Below are 20527 nucleotides of genomic sequence, written 5' to 3' on the forward strand. Positions count from 1 at the left end.
CTAACAATATTTTTGATTTGGTACATATGGACTTAGTTGGTCCATTAAGTCCCTCAATTACCTATAGAAAACGTTACTTCCTAACAATAGTGGATGACTACAGCCGATATGGTTTTGTTTACACATTAAAGCACAAGGATGAAACATTTCAGAAATTTAAGGAATTCTACAAACGTATAGAAACACAACATAATATCAGAATAAAGCAAATTATGACAGATAGGGGATGTGAGTTCATGTCTAAAGAATTCTCCCAATGGTTAAAGGATAGAGGAATGTTACATTTCACGTCCAATCCTTTTTCTGCATTTCAAAATGGAGTTGCAGAGAGGAAAAATTCCACACTACAAACCATGATTAGGTGCACATTAGAGGATGCTGGTTTAGGCAAACAATTTTGGTCAGAGGCATTACATTATTCGAATTACACTCAAAATAGAACCTGGTCCAGTATTGTGAATAAGACACCATATGAGGTGATGTACAATAGAAAACCCAAATTATCACACATGCACATATTTGGAGTCACTGCAGACGTACACATACCTAAACAATTGAGGAGAAAGGGAGAAAACGTATCCAGGAGATTAAGATTCATGGGATACGAAACTGGAACCAAAGGGTACAGATTTATTGATAGTAATAACAAATTTATAGTATCCAGAACAGCTGTGTTCCATGAACAGGCCAATTGGTCAAAATTGCACCTTAATGAAATATTTCCTAATAAATGTAAAGATACGATATCTTGCGAGGAAGGAACAACAGAAAATCAAAATATTAACAAAAGTAAGAACAAAACCAAAACTTGGACTAATAGTCAGCATAAAATAAAGACAGACACATTAACAAAAAAGGAAGCTAGATATTTGCATGATAACCATAGCAAGCCTGAAAGAACTATTAGAAACAATAGAAACCAAATACCAAATAAATACAAAGATTACATAATGCATATGAATGGAGAACAAATAACACCTAATACATATGAAGAAGTATTGAAACTTCCACATGAAGAAAGAGAAAAATGGGAACTAGCTATGGAAAAAGAGATGGAAAGTTTACAAGGATTAAATGTATTCACACCTGCGATCGCACCTAAGGATAAAACAATTATAGGTACCAGGTGGATTTATAAAATTAAGAACTTAGAAGGAGGCAATACCTTATACAAGGCTAGACTAGTTGCACAAGGCTATGCACAAAAATATCCAGAAGACTATACTGATACATATTCACCCACAGTGAGAACAGAGAGTGTCAAAACAGCCCTTGTAGTAGCATCTGCACTCAATCTGGACGTATTCCAATATGACATACAGACCGCATACTTACATGCAAAATTAGATAAGGAAATATATGTAAGAGCACCACACAGTCAATACACTAATAAGAACGAAATTTGGTTATTAAATAAGAGTCTGTACGGATTAAAGCAATCCGGCAAAAGATGGTACGATTGCTTGGTAAAAGTACTTAAGACCATGGATTTCAACGCCACCACTGCTGATAACTGTTTCTTTGTAAAAAAGAGTAATGATCATATTGAATTTGTATTAATTTACGTGGACGATATTTTATACATTGGAAAGCATAAAGAGAGCAGGGAAATCTTTGTAAATAAGTTAAATGAACACTTCTCACTGAAATCTCTGGGTAAAGTGAATAAATACCTTGGTGTGCAAATTAACAAAACTAAAAGGGGATTCAAACTTACACAGAAAGATAAAATCATCGAACTCCTAAACAAATGTAACTTAAATAATGCTAAAACCTGTGACACCCCTATGCAAACTGATTTTCTTAGAAACACTGATGAATCTTCTCCTGAGTTTAAAGACAACACATTTTACAGATCAGTTATAGGTTCACTCCTTTATATATCTAATTGGACTAGGCCAGATATTGCATTACCTCTCAATCTATTGTCAAGATATGTTAGTAAACCAACCTTGTATCATTGGGAAGCTGTCAAAAGAATTCTAAGATATCTGAAGGGTACATTAGATTTTTGTTTAATGTTGGAACCCAATAATGACAGAGAACCAAAAATTACTTGTTATGCTGATGCAGATTGGGCTGGTGATACATCATGCAGAAAGAGTACTTCTGGTTATGTTTTTCTATTGAATGATTGTCCAGTTTACTGGTATACTGGTAAACAAGAACTAGTAGCCACTTCTACTACAGAAGCGGAATATGTTTGTTTGTCCAAAGCTGCAAATAACCTTGTATGGTTCAATGATCTGATCACTGATGTTTGGAAGAAACCCACCTTACCATTTATTATGCATGAAGACAATAAAGCGGCCATTGAAATATCCAGATCCGATGCAATTGGACAAAGGTCCAGGCATATTGATATAAAGTTTAAGCATGTGAGACAACTGTCTCAAGACGGATTCATTAAAGCAATACATTGCGATACTTCTGAACAATTAGCTGACATATTAACAAAACCCTTACCTTCTAAACAACACAAATATTTAACTTCTAAATTATATGTATTATATTGTCCTGAATCAGAATGTAATTGGTGTTGTGTAACGAACCGGCATTTAGAGGGGGATTTGTCAGATGTAAATGCCTTATTCTCCAATGTGTAAATAATGTATATATGGAACATCAGAGGTTAACTTATTCTTTGGACTTTAATGTATTCATAACTTACCACTCCCATTCCTAGCTCCACCCCTTGTATATATAAGGAGCCACCCTCACCATTCTCGTCGCTTCTACCTTGAATATTCAGTGAATATAGAATGCCTATCATAATTAAAAAGAAATATATTTAAAGCTCTAACTCCTATTATCTTTATTGAGTCTGATCCTGAAAATATTGCAACAGTGAGGTTAGCCAGATCTGACCTTCCAAGATCTGGCAATCCCTAGTTTTGGGTGAAATTCTATAAAGTCAGTTGTGCAATGTCATTGAAAGAGTGTTTGCAGCCTTGTGTTTGCAGTGTTTGCACCAAGAGTGTTTTTACTTGCAGTTAGAGAATGTAGTTTTCTGCTTCAAATTAATTGTTATGTTAATTATGCAGTAAGGTTTTTGACACCTCCCAAACTGTGAAGCCTGTGCTGGCTCTCCTCTCCCCAGAAATGAAGATTTTTCTCTAGCCTGCCTCTTTTGTAGTCAGTATTTTTAACAACCTCATTAGTGAGGATTTCTCCTCTTTGAAGAAAGCAAGCCTTACTGCAGAGCATCTGGAGCAAGTGGAGAGTTAGAGCTGCAGATCACAGGGATGCCATCTGCAACAGCTCTGGAGCACATTGCAACTGCTGCTAGCAAATATTTTACTGCTCTTGGTTTTCTCCGCTTCTGGGGAGGTCCTAAATTAAGTGGAAAGTCAACAGATTAAGCTTTCTTCAATGTTGCATAATGGGTTGGAACCAAATGTAGTTGTATAGTGAGTAAATCTGTTGCAATCGACAGGGATAATCTTAGTTACATCAATTCCAGTTAAATTACTTCAAGTACAGTACAATCAATTCCATACTTCTACACCCACTTTCAATGGGTAATTCAATGGGACTTTTGAGTAGACATTTAGAATTGTTCCTCAATTTGATGGAACTGGCTGAGCATTTGAAGGGCCTGGCAGAAAATTGGTGAAAAATACAGAAGTTCTTTGATAGAAGGACATTGTCAGTTTTGGAAGTAGAAATTGACTCAATCCATGTGTCATGCCAAACAATGATTTGTTTAACTACTATTATGGAATATAGCAGCTTGCTGGGCTCATAAACAGGTGCCAAAGCACATGGCATAGCAGACAAGCCTTTTCGGTCAGTTCCCAATTTTTAAAAAAATTATGCAGAAGTGAATGCAGTAGTATTTCTTTTTCATAAGCAGTTATACAGCACAGCATGCTAAGTATTTTTTAAAAAATGTTATAATCAAAAGGGTCCAGAATTTTGGACTACAGACAGACAGACAGACAGACACAGACACAGACACAGACACAGACACACAGACACACACTTTCTTAGATTTATATCCCATCTTTTGTACAGGAGGTCAAGAGAGCATCTGCTCCTTTCTCCAAGTCTTTCCCACAACTATCACCTTGTGAAAAAGGTTGTGCTAAGTGAGAATGGCTGACCAGGGAGCTTCTGTGGCTGAAAGTAGATTAGATCCTGTGTCTCCCTGAGGAGACATCTCCACCATTATACAACAATGGCTGTATTATAGCAATAGCACTTCCTTTTATATGCTTCTTAGTGCTTTACAGCCCTCCCTAAGCAGTTTACAGAGTCAGCATATTGCCCCCAACAATCCGGGTCCTCATTTTACCAACTTCGGAAGGATGGAAGGCTGAGTCAACCTTGAGTCAGTGAAAATTGAACTGCCAAACTGCAGGCAGCCGGCAGTCAGCAGAAATAGCCTGCAGTACTGCATTCTAACCACTGCGCCACTATGGCTCTGGAGTTATATCTATGGAAAGTCATTTAAAATTCCCTAGAATTTACTTTTGAATGATCATGCATACCATTATCTATTAAACTCTCCTAAATGGAGCCACGAATAGGTGTACATTGACTTATGATGACTTGCAATGATTAGCTATTATCTTAGATACAGTAGTAGTCTTTCCTAACAATGCTTGAAGAAGCCAACTTCTAGTTGCAACCAAGTCCTCTTACTTTCCAAAATGCTACTATTTTAGCCACAGTATCATTTCTGTTCCCTGCTCTATTTATACTCTGCTTCTACTGGAATGAAAAAAGGGACATCAAGGCAGTAGGGGGCAACCACAGCTGATATGAGAGGCAAATTGTTCCAATAGATGAGTATTGTCCATTTACATGTTCTATGAAAACATCAATTATCTTCTTAGTTGCACTTATGCTATTTGCCGTCTGCAGTTAAGATGAGTAAGCTTTCAGGTAAGGTTATTGAAAGGCTCTCCAACAGTAAAGCAATGGCAGTGGGTTTTTTTATTTTTTTTATTTTTTTTTATTTCGAATTTATATACCGCACCTTCTCCCGAGGGACTCAGGGCGGTGTACAGCCAGATAAAAATATACAATACAAACATTAAAAAACAATTAAAAGGATATATATTAATTTGGCCCCAGTTTAAAATAACAAACCAATTAAGAATTAAAAAATATTAAAAAAAATATGTTAAGCCAGCCCGGCTTGCTGAAAAAAGAAAGTTTTAAGGGCACGGTGGAAGGCACCGAGGTCTTGGATTATCCTTATCTCTGGGGGCAGCTGATTCCAGAGGGTAGGTGCCCCCATAGAGAAGGCCTTCCCCTTGGGGGTCACCAGCCTACATTGTTTGGCTGATGGCACCCCAAGGAGGCCCTCTCTGTGGGAGCGCACAGGTCGGTGGGAGGTCATCGGTAGCAGCAGGCGGTCTTGAAGATAACTAGGTCCCCCTGGCTACAGCCGTCAGATGTTCCTCCAAGGACAGCTGCGTTTCCAAGAGGACTCCCAGATTGCGCGCCCTCTCCACAGGGGCCAAAGACTTGCCCCCGATAGTCAGTGATGGAGTCAACTGACTATATCGGGATTCCGGGAACCACAGCCACTCAGTCTTGGAAGGGTTGAGCTTGAGCCTGTTCCTCCCCATCCAGATCCGCACAGCCTCCAGGCACTGGGACATCACTTCAAGGGCATCGTTGGGGCGGCCTGGGATGGAGATGTACAGCTGGGTGTCATCAGCGTACTGATGGTAGTTCACTCCAAAGCCACAGATGATCTCACCCAGCAGCTTCACATAAAAGTTGAACAGAAGGGGCAAGAGGACTGACCCCTGAGGCACTTCACAGATGAGAGGCCTCGAGGTCGACCTCTGCCCCCCTGCCAACACGAACTGTGACCGGTCTGAGAGAAAGGAGGAGAACCACCGTAATACGGTGCCCCCCATCCCCAACTCCTCCAACCGGTGCAGCATGATACCATGGTCGATGGTATCAAAAGCCGCTGAGAGATCTAACAGGGCTAGGCCAGAGGAGCAACCCTTGTCCCGCGCCCTCCAGAGATCATCTACCAACGCGACCAATGCCGTTTCCGTCCTGTGCCCAGGCCTGAAAGCTGACTGGAACAGATCTAGATAAGATGTTTCCTCCAGGAATTGTGGAAACTGTCGCGCGACCACACTCTCAACAACCTTTGCCACAAAGCGAAGGTTGGAGACAGGACGGTAATTGGTTAATACTGCCGGGTCCAGGGAAGGCTTCTTGAGGAGAGGCCTCACCACCACCTCTTTCAAGGCAGTGGGGAAGTAACCCTCACTCAACGAAGCATTGATAATTCCCTGGAGCCAGCCTCATGTAACCTCCCGGGAAGCCAGTACTAACCAGGAGGGACACGGGTCCAGTAAACATGTGGCCACACTAAGTCTCCCCAGAATCCTGTCCATGTCATCAGGACTCACAGAGTCAAACTCTTCCCAGATAACGTTCTCAGGACTGTTCCTCGTCACCCTGCCTGAATCTACCCAGTCAGAGTCCAAATCCCCCCGGATCTGAGCGATTTTGTCATACAGGTATCATCCGAAATCCTCAGCCCTGCCCTCCAGGGGTTTGATTTAGCGAGCCCATCCAACTCTAGTTTTAATGCTTCTTCCTGAACTAGAAATATTGCGGGATCTAGGTATCTACTAACTGTCTTTTATGGCTCTTTTTCACCATTCAATGGAGTCGTGTTTTTTCTGAGACACAGTCTGCTTCTTCCCACTTCATCTGAGGTAACAGAAGGATAAGAGGCATTGTATTGTGCTCCTCTGAGGCAAGGTTTTTATATTAGGATGACTTTGGAAGAATTAGAGCATGCCATTAATCTATGAAACATTGCAGCATAACAATTTGGAAGATGACTTCAGACCACCAGAGAAATAATGTTGGTAAGGAACATGACTTGAGAGCAAACGATTTCATCCCCTCACCATTAAAGACTTAGATCTCATGCTGAACAACTTGTTTAGAACAAGCTTTATTGCATTCTGGCTGACAGGTTGAGCTGGAAGAAACTGGAGAATTTTGAAGGAAGAAACATTCCAACGCTTTGAATGCTGATGTACTACTTTATATTGGCCATGGGGTGACCTTGCTTCCCCTAAATTGCATCTGTACCAGGGGTGAAATCCAAATTTTTTCCCTACCGGTTCTGTGGGCGTGGCTTGGTGAGCGTGGCAGGGGAAGGATACTGCAAAATCTCCATTCCCACCCCACTCCAGGGGATGGATACTGCAAAATCCCCATTCCCACTCCACTCCTGGGGGAAGGATATTGCAAAATCTCCATTCCCACCCTACTCTGGGGCCAGCCAGAGGTGGCATTTGCTGGTTCTCTGAACTACTCAAAATTTCCGCTACCGGTTCTCCAGAACCTGTTAGAACCTGCTGGATTTCACCCCTGATCTGTACCCTAGTTACAGTTGGCATTCTAGGAAGATTGTCCTTGAGTATTTTTAAGAGAATTTTTTTTTTTTTACTGTAAACATCTATTTTGTCGCAAACGGCTATCTTCAGGCAATTTTTTGCAAACGTGAAGGATGTTTGTATCAGTGATAGGTGCAAAGAGATAGGAAGACAACCCACTGAATGATGTATATCTACATGCTTTACAAGTGAACATACAGTTTTGGTAAGAAATATGCCCAGTTGTGTGAAAATCAATGCTGAAGAAAAAGGATATCACAATGCAAAGCATCAAAATAAGATAGACTTGTTATTTTGCCAACCCAGTTATAAAGAGTTTGTAACATGCACCTAGCAAATTATTTGTGGGTGATTCATTGAATATAACAGGTCCTAGTTTGTTTTTCTATTAATATAACTTTAATGACATAGGTAGACATTGACGTGCAATTAATTTAGCCTAATTGCATATAAATGTCTACCTATGCCATTAAAGAATCAGAGATAAGGCTGAACAGCCGATCAGAAATATATCAGAAATATATATTTATGTATATTTCTGATATGTATATTTCTGATATGTATATATCAGAAATGTATACATCAGAAATGTATCAGAAATATATGCAGCTGTTACTTAATATAACATTTCATTTCATTTTTAAACACAATGTATAAAAAGTCCACTCCATGACTTGTTGAGGTCAGCAGCAAAATACTTACTTCTGTTGATCTGATCAAAATTAAAATCCAGATGGTCCATCATTATGGGACCACGGGGGAGGGGGGGAGGGAATCTAAATTTAATCAAATTATCTAAAAATTCATTTAACTGTATAAAGTGATAGAAACTAGTATTAATTAAATCATGCCACTAAATGCTCTTCATTTTGATGGACAAGATCATTTAGGTCTGCCTTCCTCAACCTGTCATTCTTTCTATGTGCTGCCAAGTGAAATTTTCAGACAATCTCTGCACATCTGGGTAACACCAGGTTGGACAAGGTTGATTTAAGGCATTATTTTTCCAGCACCAGTTCCTGTACTTTGCATGAATCCGAATTAAAAAGTGCATATAGAATATGCTTCAGTGTCATCTAATAGTATATAATTCTATGAGTATAATTGTATATGTGTAGTAGCATAAAGAAGCAGTTGAATGAAGTAATTGCTAGAGCGTCACTGTTCAATGTGGAAGACCAGGATTCAAATCCTGTCTGATACCTACCTTACCTGTAGAAGACAGTGGTAAAATTCACTTGTTATTCAGAGAAAGTGTAGACATTATCTGTGTAACGCTTTGGCTAAACCATGCTGTAATAATGTCATGTTTGTTTTTATTTCCCATTGTGTAAACATACAACTTTATAAGTGAACATGCTTCTCTCCAGCCAGGAAGGTATCGCTTCTGAAGGCAAGAAGAATGATCAGAACTATGACATGAAATTCTGATATCTACCAAAGTGCTTTTGAAGTAGAAGCTATGGTTTGGGCACTTGCATGATCTGCAGGGAGTTGCAAAACAATTATAGGAAACATTATATAATAAATTCAGAGTAAGCCATTCCTAAGCAATTTTACCCTATTTAGTTGCAATGTCAGAACTGAACCTTAAGTAGCAGTTATTAAAACTAGAGTCTACAGAAGGTCTGTATGATCCCCAAACAGGACAGGGAAAAATGTTAATTCTTCCTCCACCATCTTTAAAAAATAGCAGGAAATTATTCTAGTGGGTTACACTTAAATAGTAATGTTTTCCACACTGGTGGGCAGAATAGTCCTGTTCCTTTTTGCACATTCATTTTTTCCAATTACTCACTAAGAATCTTCCTTCTCTTCCTTGATCTCTTTCTCTTCAGGTGGCCAATCTCCTACGGCTGTTCCAGATCCCTCAGATCAGTTATGCTTCCACCAGTGCCAAACTGAGTGACAAGTCTCGCTATGATTACTTTGCTCGCACTGTCCCACCAGACTTCTACCAGGCCAAAGCTATGTCTGAGATCCTGCGCTTCTTCAACTGGACCTACGTCTCCACCGTGGCCTCTGAAGGAGACTATGGAGAAACAGGCATTGAAGCTTTTGAACAACAGGCTCGGGCCCGCAACATCTGCATTGCAACTTCTGAGAAAGTGGGACGCTCTATGAACAAGAAGACTTTTGATGGGGTGATTAAGGCACTGATGCAAAAACCCAGTGCAAGAGTGGTAGTGCTATTCACCCGAAGTGAAGATGCTCGGGAACTGCTAGCAGCTGCTCAAAGGATTAATGTGTCCTTCACCTGGGTGGCCAGTGATGGTTGGGGAGCTCTGGAGAGTGTAGTGGCTGGCAGTGAGCCAATTGCTGATGGTGCTATCACTATTGAACTGGCATCCTACCCAATACAGGAATTTGCGGTGTACTTCCAAAACCTCAACCTCCACAACAACAGCCGAAATCCATGGTTCCAGGAGTTCTGGGAACACAAGTTCCAGTGTAGTTTCCACAGCCAGAACTGCAGTCACTTCTCCTTGAAGTCAGGGCAGTTTGAGCAGGAATCCAAGATCATGTTTGTGGTCAATGCAGTCTATGCGATGGCCCATGCCCTTCATAACATGCATCAAGCACTCTGCCCCAATGCCACCAAGCTCTGTGATTCCATGAAGCCGGTGAATGGAAAGCGGTTCTACAAGGATTTCATGCTCAACGTAACTTTTGATGGTAAGCCAAAGTAATGATTTGATATAGAATGTTGTGGGGAGGAATAAAGAACATGAAGAACAAACAGACAAAGATCAGGGTATGGAGAACAGAACTGGAGCCTCAGATTAAGACGAACAGTACAATCTCAGGGCAGAGTATGGCAGAAATATCCTGAAAGGTAGAGTTTTCTATATGACCACAAACTGTCTGATCAGAAGCGGGTTCCAAATCCTGTCGTTACTGTTTCGCTTGTGCGCGGGCTCATGCGCGGGGCAGTTCTGCGCATGTGCAGAAGCTTCTGCACATGCGCAGAAGTGTCCGGGCAGGTAGGCGGAGCCTCCCACCCCCGCCACTACTGGTTTGCCCAATCCGGTGCAAACCAGTAGCAACCCACCACTGTGGTTACCAGAAATATTCCTTTGTGAATTGCTCTAACATTATTAATTGAAAAAAAAATCTCTCATTGATTGAATGTTGCCATCAAGTGAAAAAGTCTCACTCTTGTTCTCTTGGGCATGACAGCTGCTAGTTTAGCATGCTTGTACAAATGGAACAAAACTGTAGTTTTCTCAGGCCAGGAGATTTGACTGCCTGGAATTTGAGTTTCCATAAGTTCTGCTGATATTTTACAGTGAAAGCAAGATAGTTGCACACAGGGGAATTCTGAAAGTTGAAGTCCACACATCTTAAAGTTGCCACATTTGAAAAGCACTAATTTCAGCAGCCATGTCTTCTAGAAAGCTTCAGTGGCTGTTTTAAAGGTTGTTTCTTCCATGTGTGAGGGAGACATACAAAACTGCTTCACTGACAATCCAACAGAAGTGTTGTCTATATATAAAACTACCCAAAACTGCATATGAAGCAGCAAGCCTTCCAGAGGATGTAGCTGCTTGAATGTTTCAAGGAGGGAGGTGTTGTTTGTACTAACATGCTTTGAAAAAATGCCACTTCTAATGTACAGCATTTTGGATACATTAAAAGATTATTTATTATGTTCTGGCTGCTCTGCAGTGATTCCAAAGATAGCCTTCCCAATCCTCATGCCCTTCAGATATTTTGGACTTCAGCTCCATGTCTAATTCAGTTTTTAAGATTTCTGCACAGATTATATTGCTATCAACTTTGTTGAGAATATGCAAGTAAATTATGTACATTGGGGGTGATAAGCATCTCTCTGTGATGAAGTAGTTTATATCCATACAAAAATGACGAGGAATAGAACTTCTCTTTTTAAATAGCAAAGTGGCAAAAGTATAACAGAACCAATTTGGGGAAAAAGTTTCCATGTGGACAGCTCAGTTTTGTAATCATGCTATTTCTTTCTCATTTGAATCCAATTTTCCAATTCCACTTCACAGCTCCATTTCGACCACCACTAGACACCAAAAGTATGGTTCGATTTGACCAATGTGGAGATGGAATTGGTCGTTACAATATTTTCAACTACCAGAGAGCCAATGGGAGATATCGCTATCAGAAGGTAGGCTACTGGGCAGAAGGACTCCTTCTGAACACCAGCCTCATTCCATGGGTGAAGACCTCCATTCCTGTTTCCCAGTGCAGTGACCCCTGCAAGAAGAATGAAATGAAGAGCATGCAACCAGGAGACATGTGCTGTTGGATATGTATCCCATGCCAGCCATATGAATTTCTGCTGGATGAATTTACTTGCAGAGATTGTGGCCTTGGCTATTGGCCCAATATGACTTTAAATGGATGCTATGAACTACCCCAAGAGTATATTCACTGGAAGGATGTCTGGGCTATTGGGCCAGTCACAATTTCTTGCCTTGGTTTCATGTCCACTCTATTTGTTTTGGGGGTCTTTGTTAGGAATAATGACACTCCCATTGTGAAAGCATCAGGCCGAGAACTATGCTACATCCTGCTGACTGGAGTGTTGATGTGCTACAGCATGACATTTATCTTCATTGCCAAGCCTTCCACTGTGGTCTGTACTCTGCGGCGCCTAGGGTTGGGCACTTCCTTTGCTGTTTGCTACTCTGCCCTCTTGACCAAGACAAACCGCATTGCAAGGATTTTCAGTGGAGTCAAAGAAGGCGTGCAGCGTCCACGGTTCATAAGCCCCACCTCCCAAGTGGTCATCTGCCTGGCTCTTATTTCATGCCAGCTCATTATTGTCATTATCTGGCTCATGGTGGAGATTCCAGGCACACGAAAGGAGACTGAGTCTGACAAAAGGTATATTGTCATCCTCAAGTGCAACAACCGAGACTCCAGTATGCTAATTTCACTCACCTACAATGTCCTCTTGATCGTGTTGTGTACAGTCTATGCCTTCAAGACCAGGAAATGTCCAGAAAACTTCAATGAGGCCAAGTTCATTGGATTCACCATGTATACCACATGCATCATTTGGCTAGCCTTCCTGCCCATCTTCTATGTTACCTCCAGCGATTACCGCGTAAGTTAGCTCTTGCTGGGAATAAAATAAAAAAGGTATCTTTAACATACAGCAGGCAGCTTCAGAGAATCTTTTCCAGATTCAGTCCAGATGTCCTGGGATACAATTTCCACTGATGGAGTTTGGACTAGGAGGGGGAAAATTGAAGTTCTAGTCTACTCTTAGCTACAGGAGATCACTGGTGACTTTGGGCCAGTTATTCTCTTTCAATCAAAGAGCCACCCTCATTAGATGATTGATGTGGGGAAACATAGGAGGAGGGAATGCTACGTATGCCACTTGGAGCTCCTGAATGAAAGGTGGGACATAACACTAATAAACATAATCGATCAGAACTTATGAATTGTTCCATAAGTAATCTTTTTTTTATTTGACATATGTCAACTTTTATCCCTCTCTCCCGATACTAGGAAATTTTTGTTAATCTGTTCAAGGAACAACTAACAGACCCACTCATTAATTAATTAATTAATTAATTCATTCATTCATTCATTCATTCATTCATTCATTCCACAGCATGCATCAATAAGAAAATAAAGACAGCAAAAAGAGTAAAGAGTCAAATTTAAGTTGAAGGTGCTAGCAACATTATCTGTGAGGCTTATTTGTGAGCAAACATTCCAAGAAGATCTTGGATCTGGGAAAGAGGTTTGCTGCATAATTAGCACTACAGTAGCTAAAATGTGACAAGTATCTTCTGTGTTAATTCTGTTATTAATTAATTGCAGAAAGCCAATGCTGCAGCATTCCAGGCCTTGAGTAGGCAAACAGCCAAGGTCTTCGGTCGCATATCTGTATTACAGGCTTGCACAAGACACAAATATCCCAGCAGTCGTGCTTTCCCTTATCAGTCTACGTCTAGGAATTTCTGGAACAGAACTTGACAAGGAGTGTCACACTATACCCTCAATTTAGTTGTCACTGTAATAGTCATAAGCTGTTTTTCACCATATCAGATTAAAAGACTCATACTTTTTTTTTCTTTCTTTCCATTTTTGAAGCATCTTTTCTCTATGGAAAGAATACATAAAAGTCTCCAGGGTTTCTCCACACTTGATATACTTAACTGTGAGTTAGTTTCTGGAATATCCTTAGATAATAAAAGCTCAGGTGGGGATGGAGGAACCTGTAGCTCTTTATTGTTAAGAGCATAAGAACTATCCAAAAAGTACCAATGGGGCTTGTGTAATTGCATCCTGGATAGCGCAACAAGAACCAGAACAACAATAGAGAACCACAACAATAGAGCTATTTATTCATCAGCATGTTGCACTTTGGGGAGCGCAAACCTAAGAACGTGCTTCACCAAATATAGTGAGACACAAGGTTTTTTTTAAGACACAGAATTTTGCTGCACTCAGAGTTTAGGGGTCCCAGATGAATGTACAGTGGTAGCAGTGGGACAAAATGAATTTTCCACATCCCTGTGTGTACATATTATATCCGTGGGCCAGAGAAATGATTGCTATTGCTAAGCAAGAAATAGCAGTGTATTGCAGCCTTCTGATTGACAGGGCAATTGGAACTCCTCCTGGAGTGGATGCTTGACTTAATTGCACCCCCTTCCACTTCAGGCATCCAGTCATGGCAATATCCTGGCATCATTAGATGGAAAAACAGAATTGCTAGCCCAGTGATGGCAAACCTTTTCAGCACCGAGTGCCTAAACTGGAACACGCATGCATGCATGTGCGTGCACCGGAGCGCCGGAAACCCAAAGATCAGCTGGCCGGTGCACATGCGCATGTGCATGCATGCCAGTCAGCTGGTCTTTGCGCACGCCAGGGCACTGGAAACCCAAAGACCAGCCGGCCGGTGCATGCATGCCTACTTTTTGGGCGTTTGTCAGGCTGTTTTTTGGGCCATTTTCAGGCCATTTTTCGGGCGGTTTGGGTGGTTTTCCGGCACTCCGGCACCCACAAAGACCAGCTGGCCAGCGCACATGTATCAGCGGGATACCAGAAGAACAGCTGGCGATGGCACATGTGCCCACAGAGAGGGCTCTGCATGCCACCTCTGGCACATGTGCCATAGGTTCACCATCACATTGCTAGCCCATCACCAGGAGGAATTTGGAAAGCAACTAAGGGTTTCCCCTGTTAGCAAGCACAGAAACATGGGTTAATGCTAGCCATTTAGTCTCTGCCTCTCTCTTGTGAAAAGGAATACATTTAGGAGTTGACAAGAAAGGTGGGACAAAGCAACTCAATTGATAGGCTGACAAACAAGAACGGCTTTGCTGACCATCTTCTTGCTTAGTCATTGGCCCAAAGGGTGAATGCTTAATGGGCTGGTGACCCTCTGGGAAGATGAATGTGCCTGTCCTCACAGCATCTTGGTGTCTGAGCAGAACTGAAAGTAAACAAAAGAGCTAGAATCAACTTTGGGTACATTGAAATTAGATTTGGGAGAATTGAGAGTTGGAAAAGCTGGTTACTTAGAAAAGCCCCTGGTGTTCTTGGGGGAGGAAATATAATAAAAGAGGTCATTTTAAAGGCATTATTCTTATAACAAAATTATTGTAGTTCAAGTAATTTGGGAGCCATGGACCCACACTGTTTTCATAATTATATAATTGCATAAGAAGAACCTCACAGTTTTGGTCAGAAATAGCAGGCTCTCATCGTGTTCAAATTATCCATAATTGAGTAATTAGAAACTGAGAAATAATTACTTTTTGAACCTTAGGGCAATTTTCAAAATAAGCATTTCTAGACCTCACCTTCAATTACCCGGTCTCTTTGAACCTTGTAGCCATCATGTTTCTTTCTTTAGAGAAACAGCAACCCCTTTTGCCCATCAAAAAGCAAAAAAAAAAAGACAAAATGCTAGGGCTTTTTCAGGTGATCCTTTTTAATATCTGAGAGTTCGGGAACTGAAAATAGAGCTGCCATTAATGCAAGGATCTTATGGCTCACCTTGTGGGAGACGCTTCTGCAGGACCTAAAGATCACAATCTGCTTGTGGGACATTGAGCTGGATTGCTATTGAAAAGTTCGCTCAGTGCTTCTTCCTGTTTCATACTGGAAATCTTTAAACGACAAGTGTGAGAGGCTTCAAAAGGAATGGCCATATAATGAGTTTTCTGGTTGCATTACTCTTGTTTTAACTGGACAACTGGCATAGCTCGTGTTAGCTTGTTTGCCTTTGGGTATTAAGTATTTTAAATGAACATGTGCTCATTCAAATTAAGCACCATCTTAAGTTTCCTTAAGAGTGGGTAATTTAATTCCAAATAATGCTTGAGAAGGGGCGGGTGTTCTGTCTGCTTGTAGATGGTCCCCTAATACATTTGAATTCTGCTGCCTAATTGGAGTTGCAGGTTCTTGTATCATGTTTTTGTCACTTAAAGTTGTTGGTTAACAATCCTCTGTGTTTGTGGGAGGGTTTGCTCTGGGAGGAAGTTTGCAGAAGATGAGTTTATTAGCAAATTCTAATTTACTAAAGACTGAGCATGTGTTATTTCCGTAAGGGCCTGTGAGAGCCTTATTAAAAAGGCAAAGACTGCTTTATTGCCAGTTGGATTTATGTAGCTCAGATATAATAAATATATGATAGTTGAAAAACTGCAGCTGCTGCTTTAAGGAGCCAAGCTATTGAAGTGACTCTTAAAGTAGTAAGAATTTCTTTTTGTCAGATTTATGAGGAAACCTGAAAAGTTTTCACTGCTATAGCCAAGATTGGGAGATGCTGTTCTTGTGCTATCTAGATGATTTTTCCGTAACTTTTTTTGGAGAGAGTCTACTATTTAGGAATCTCAGCAGCGAAGCTTCCTCTAAAACAGGAGTGTCAAACTCGATTTCATTGAGGGCCACATCAGGGTTGTGTTTGACCTCGGGGCCAGGGTGGGCGTGGCCATGATGGGTATGGCCAGGGTAGGTGTGGCCAGCTTGATGTCACTCATGTCAGGGGTGTCTGTGGTGGCCCGATTGCTCTGCCGGCGAAAATGGGCTCCCGAGCTCTGTCTTCAGTGCAAGGGCCTCCTGCCGCCCTCTGCATGCAGCCCCCCGAGCTTCGTATTCACTGGCAGTGAGCGGCGGGAGGCAGTCGCAGCTGAAAACAGAGCCTGGGAGGGCCGCACACTGCCCTCCCAAGCTCTGTTTTCACTGGCAGAGGCACTGAGGGCCAGTCCTTTGCTGTTTCTAGGGCAGCCCCATGAGCCAGATCAAAACACCCCGGATCCCATCCCTGGCCCTTGAGTTTGACACCCCTGCTCTAAAATAATCAGAGATAGATATTTTTCCCACATGAAATGGGAGATCTTCACATTGGGATCTCATCTGACTAAAGGAGAAATCAGACTAGCAACTTCAGAGTTTTTAATCCCACTCTACAAATCAGTATCAGCAGCTGAAGATCTGGGTTGCTAGTGTGGAGCCAGGATTATGAAGTTGCTATTATAATACTAATATCATTTGCAGTTATGACAAAGCTACCCAATCCCACAAAATGCAATCTGAAAGAATTGTTGTGGTTGTAAGGATTTATTGAAGAAACGTAATGATTGTCATTACGTAGCTGGAGATGTTGGTGCGCTGTTACTCCATGTAGCATACTGAAATAGCTCAGAAGCAGCAGAACCTGTTGGGAGATAAAATTAATACATCTCTGCACATAGATGTGAGCCAGTGGTGGGTTGCTATAGATTCACTCCAGTTCAGGCGAACTGGTAGCAGTGGTGGCGGGCTCCGCCCCCCTGCCCGGATGATTCTGTGCATGCGTAGAAGTGTCGCGTGCATGAGTGAGCATGCGCGCACCCACAAGCTAACCAGTAGCGACGGGATTTGCAACCCACTACTGATGTGAGCATACATTTTTCACCCAGCCCATCCATTTCATCCTGCTAAGAGGGCTGACTGAGAAAATTCCCTCACAAGCCGTGAGAAGAAGGGTTTGGAAACAAGCCTTGGTAGCAAGCTCCTCAATCTGATTTAGCCTGGCCCTTACTCCATATTAGAATGGTGGCTTCCTGCTAACCTTCCAGAAGGCTGCTCTGAAAAAAATAAGAAGGAACTGAATGATACTGTTGAGACCACTTTGATGTAATGATTAAATTCACTGGACTAGGAGCAGGGTGACCTGAGTTCTAGACTTTCCTTAAGCATGGAAGCCAGCTGAGGGTCTTTGAGCCAGCCACTCCCTCAGCCCTAATCTGGGAATTTAAAAACATCTTGGAAGAAGATCCTGGCAAACCACTTGGGAAAATGTTGCCAAGGAAACTGCATGGATCTGTATTAATACCTTCTGATGACTTTTAATTGCTTGGAATGTAAATTGCCTAAAATCTGAGAGGGGACATGAAATGTAGAGGTAAGTACCTAAACAAGTTTTTTTTAAATCCTTGAAGAGGAACCACGTTTAACATTTGTAATAGATTGGATTCACATATCATTCTAAAAACTTGGCTTAGTTTAATCATAAATTGCTAAATAAGTCACAGTTGCTGGCTGTAATGTACTACAATGAATTATAAACCAGACTTTCAGAGAGCACTGAAGCAAAAATAGGACTTCCATAAGAGGGCTGCAAAAATCCTTTGTTGCCATCTAGTTGTCAATCAAATGGTTGCAGCTTAGATACAAGAGCTTAGACAAAAAACACATAAATCACACAAAAGCAAACTAGGAGCATAGATGAGGAGCAAAGTTTTGGATGTTTTCAGGGGAAATTAAACAATAGCTGGTGCTGGGAGATAAATTCTTAGGTTTATGGCTTCCTGAATGAGTTTAGACTTCTATGGAACAAACAGGGAAAAATTCCTAGAATAAGTTAAAGGATGCAAAATATCGAGATGATGAATTAATCTCTGAAAGGCAAAGTTACTCCTGGTTATTTTTCTTCCAAGACTTTAGTTTCTTGACTATTCTATCTAGTCTATCTAGATAGAAAGCAGTCTCCACATTTTCAGGGTTTCCACAATATTTCCTCATGTAGAGCTAACTCACTGTTGGGTTAAAGTAGAAGATACATACTATAGTTACAAACTTTAAACGAAGTACCGACGATTAACTAGAAGGATTTACAAGTATAAAAGTAATTGTGGCTGAGTTTTTTTTTCTCAATACATTCATTTCATATTGCTAAAACTAGCTTTCCTTTTTACCTCCTAATCGGTAAGGCTATTGTGAAAATACATTAATTCTTTATTGACTGAAGAAGTTAAAAATAATTTATTTGTATATTCCTGAAGACAGCCACGGGTCTCCTGAGCCTTTCTCATAATATTTTTTTATTTCATATTTCACACTCTGTTGCATTAAAATCCATTTATATGTTGTGGGAACTGACTTCTGACAACATGGCAAATGCACTGATTGAGTGCAAAAAAAAAAAAAGGATTGCTTAATTTCTGAGATGAGTCTCTTTCACCACATTGTATAAATCTCAGCTAGTCTTTCTTACACTTTAACCACCCACTTCTTTCCGTGTATTTTTATGCATTCATTTTGACATTTAAGCAGCAACCTAACAATAGTTTAATTCTTCCAATCTTAAATTAGATTAGAATTGGATTATTGAACTGGGACATCATATTGGTCGAGCTCAGAGAAGTATTTGGACAGCTGTGGGCCTATCTTAATGTCTGGCTAGACAAGGAAAATAATTCAGAATAGACACAGCTGTATTGGGCACATGAACAGCACTGGGTGTTCTATTTTTTCCTGAAATTTGGGGATAGGGTTGTTATATTTTCTAATTTTTAAACTGGTGTTAAGCTTCTTACTGGAGTTTCCATGTAGCTTTATCAATTGCTGTTTGAGAAGACACTGGATCCCAAAATCCATATGTAGCTTTGAAGAATGTTACACAGCAATCTATTTATTATTTATTTATTTATTATTTAAATTTCTATACCGCCCTTCTCCTTTCGGACTCAGGGCGGTGAACAGCCAAAATAAAACATTTATACATAAAGTACGATTAAAAATAGATTTAAAATAATTAAATTTGGCCCATAGTTTAAAATTTATCAATTTAAAATCCATATCAAAATTTGAAATCAATCATAAAATCATAAAATCAAGAGAGATCGGCTAACTGAAAGAGATGAGTTTTTAGGGCCTGACGAAAAGTCCAGAGGTCGGAGATCACTCGTATCTCTGGGGGTAGATTGTTCCAAAGGGTAGGTGCCACCACAGAGAAGGCTCTCCTCCTGGGGGTCGCCAGCCGGCATTGTCTAGCCGACGGCACCCTGAGGAGGCCCTCTCTGTGGGAGCGAACTGGCCGGTGGGAGGCTATTGGTGGCAGAAGGCGGTCCCGTAAGTACCCTGGCCCTAAGCCATGGAGCGCTTTAAAGGTGATCACCAACACCTTGAAGCGCACCCGGAAGTCCACCGGAAGCCAATGCAGCTCGCGCAGGAGAGGAGTCACATGGGAGCGCCCCGTCGCTCCCATAATCCCCCGCGCAGCCGCATTCTGCACCAGTTGGAGCCTCCGGGTGTACCCCAAGGGGAGCCCCATGTAGAGAGCGTTACAATAGTCCAGACGAGAGGTGACGAGTGCTTGAGTGACTGTGCGTAGGGAGTCCCGATCCAGAAAGGGGCGCAACTGGCGTATCAGGCGAACCTGATAAAGAGCCCCCCTGGCCACGGCCGTCATATGCCCTTCTAAAGACAGCCGTGCATCCAGGAGGACGCCCAAGTTGTGGGCCCTTTCCATGGGGGCCAGTGATTCGCCCCCAATAACCAGCGATGGCATCAGCTGGCTATACCGGGACGCCGGCAGCCACAGCCACTCTGTCTTGGAAGGGTTGAGTCGAAGCCTGTTTCTCCCCATCCAGACCCGCACGGCCTCCAGGCACTGGGACATCACTTCCAAGGCATCGTTGGGATGGTCTGGGGGGAGATGTACAGCTGAGTATCATCAGCGTACTGATGGAACTCCACCCCAAAACCACGGATGATCTCACCCAGTGGCTTCACATAAATGTTGAACAGGAGGGGCGAGAGGACCGACCCTTGTGGCACCCCACAAACAAGGCGCCTCGGGGTCGACCGCTGCCCCCCTGTCAACACGGATTGCGACCGGTCGGAGAGATAGGAGGAGAACC

At 41.7% G+C, this 20527-nt stretch overlaps 1 protein-coding gene across 2 annotated transcripts in view; it reads left to right on the forward strand.

Moving 5' to 3' along the window:
• The window catches only part of GRM2 (glutamate metabotropic receptor 2), a 123391-nt gene that overhangs the window by 91250 nt on the left and 11614 nt on the right, over positions 1 to 20527 (forward strand). For both annotated transcript variants that reach the window (XM_034439905.3, XM_087887714.1), the window contains 2 exons: positions 9233 to 10070; positions 11411 to 12477. In XM_034439905.3, the coding sequence (XP_034295796.1) occupies positions 9233 to 10070; positions 11411 to 12477 (1905 nt within the window). The remainder of the gene's footprint in view (positions 1 to 9232; positions 10071 to 11410; positions 12478 to 20527) is intronic.

The sequence above is a fragment of the Pantherophis guttatus genome, chromosome 2 (genome assembly GCF_059756535.1).
Source record: "Pantherophis guttatus breed Tessera chromosome 2, ASM5975653v1, whole genome shotgun sequence".
NCBI lineage: Eukaryota > Metazoa > Chordata > Lepidosauria > Squamata > Colubridae > Pantherophis > Pantherophis guttatus.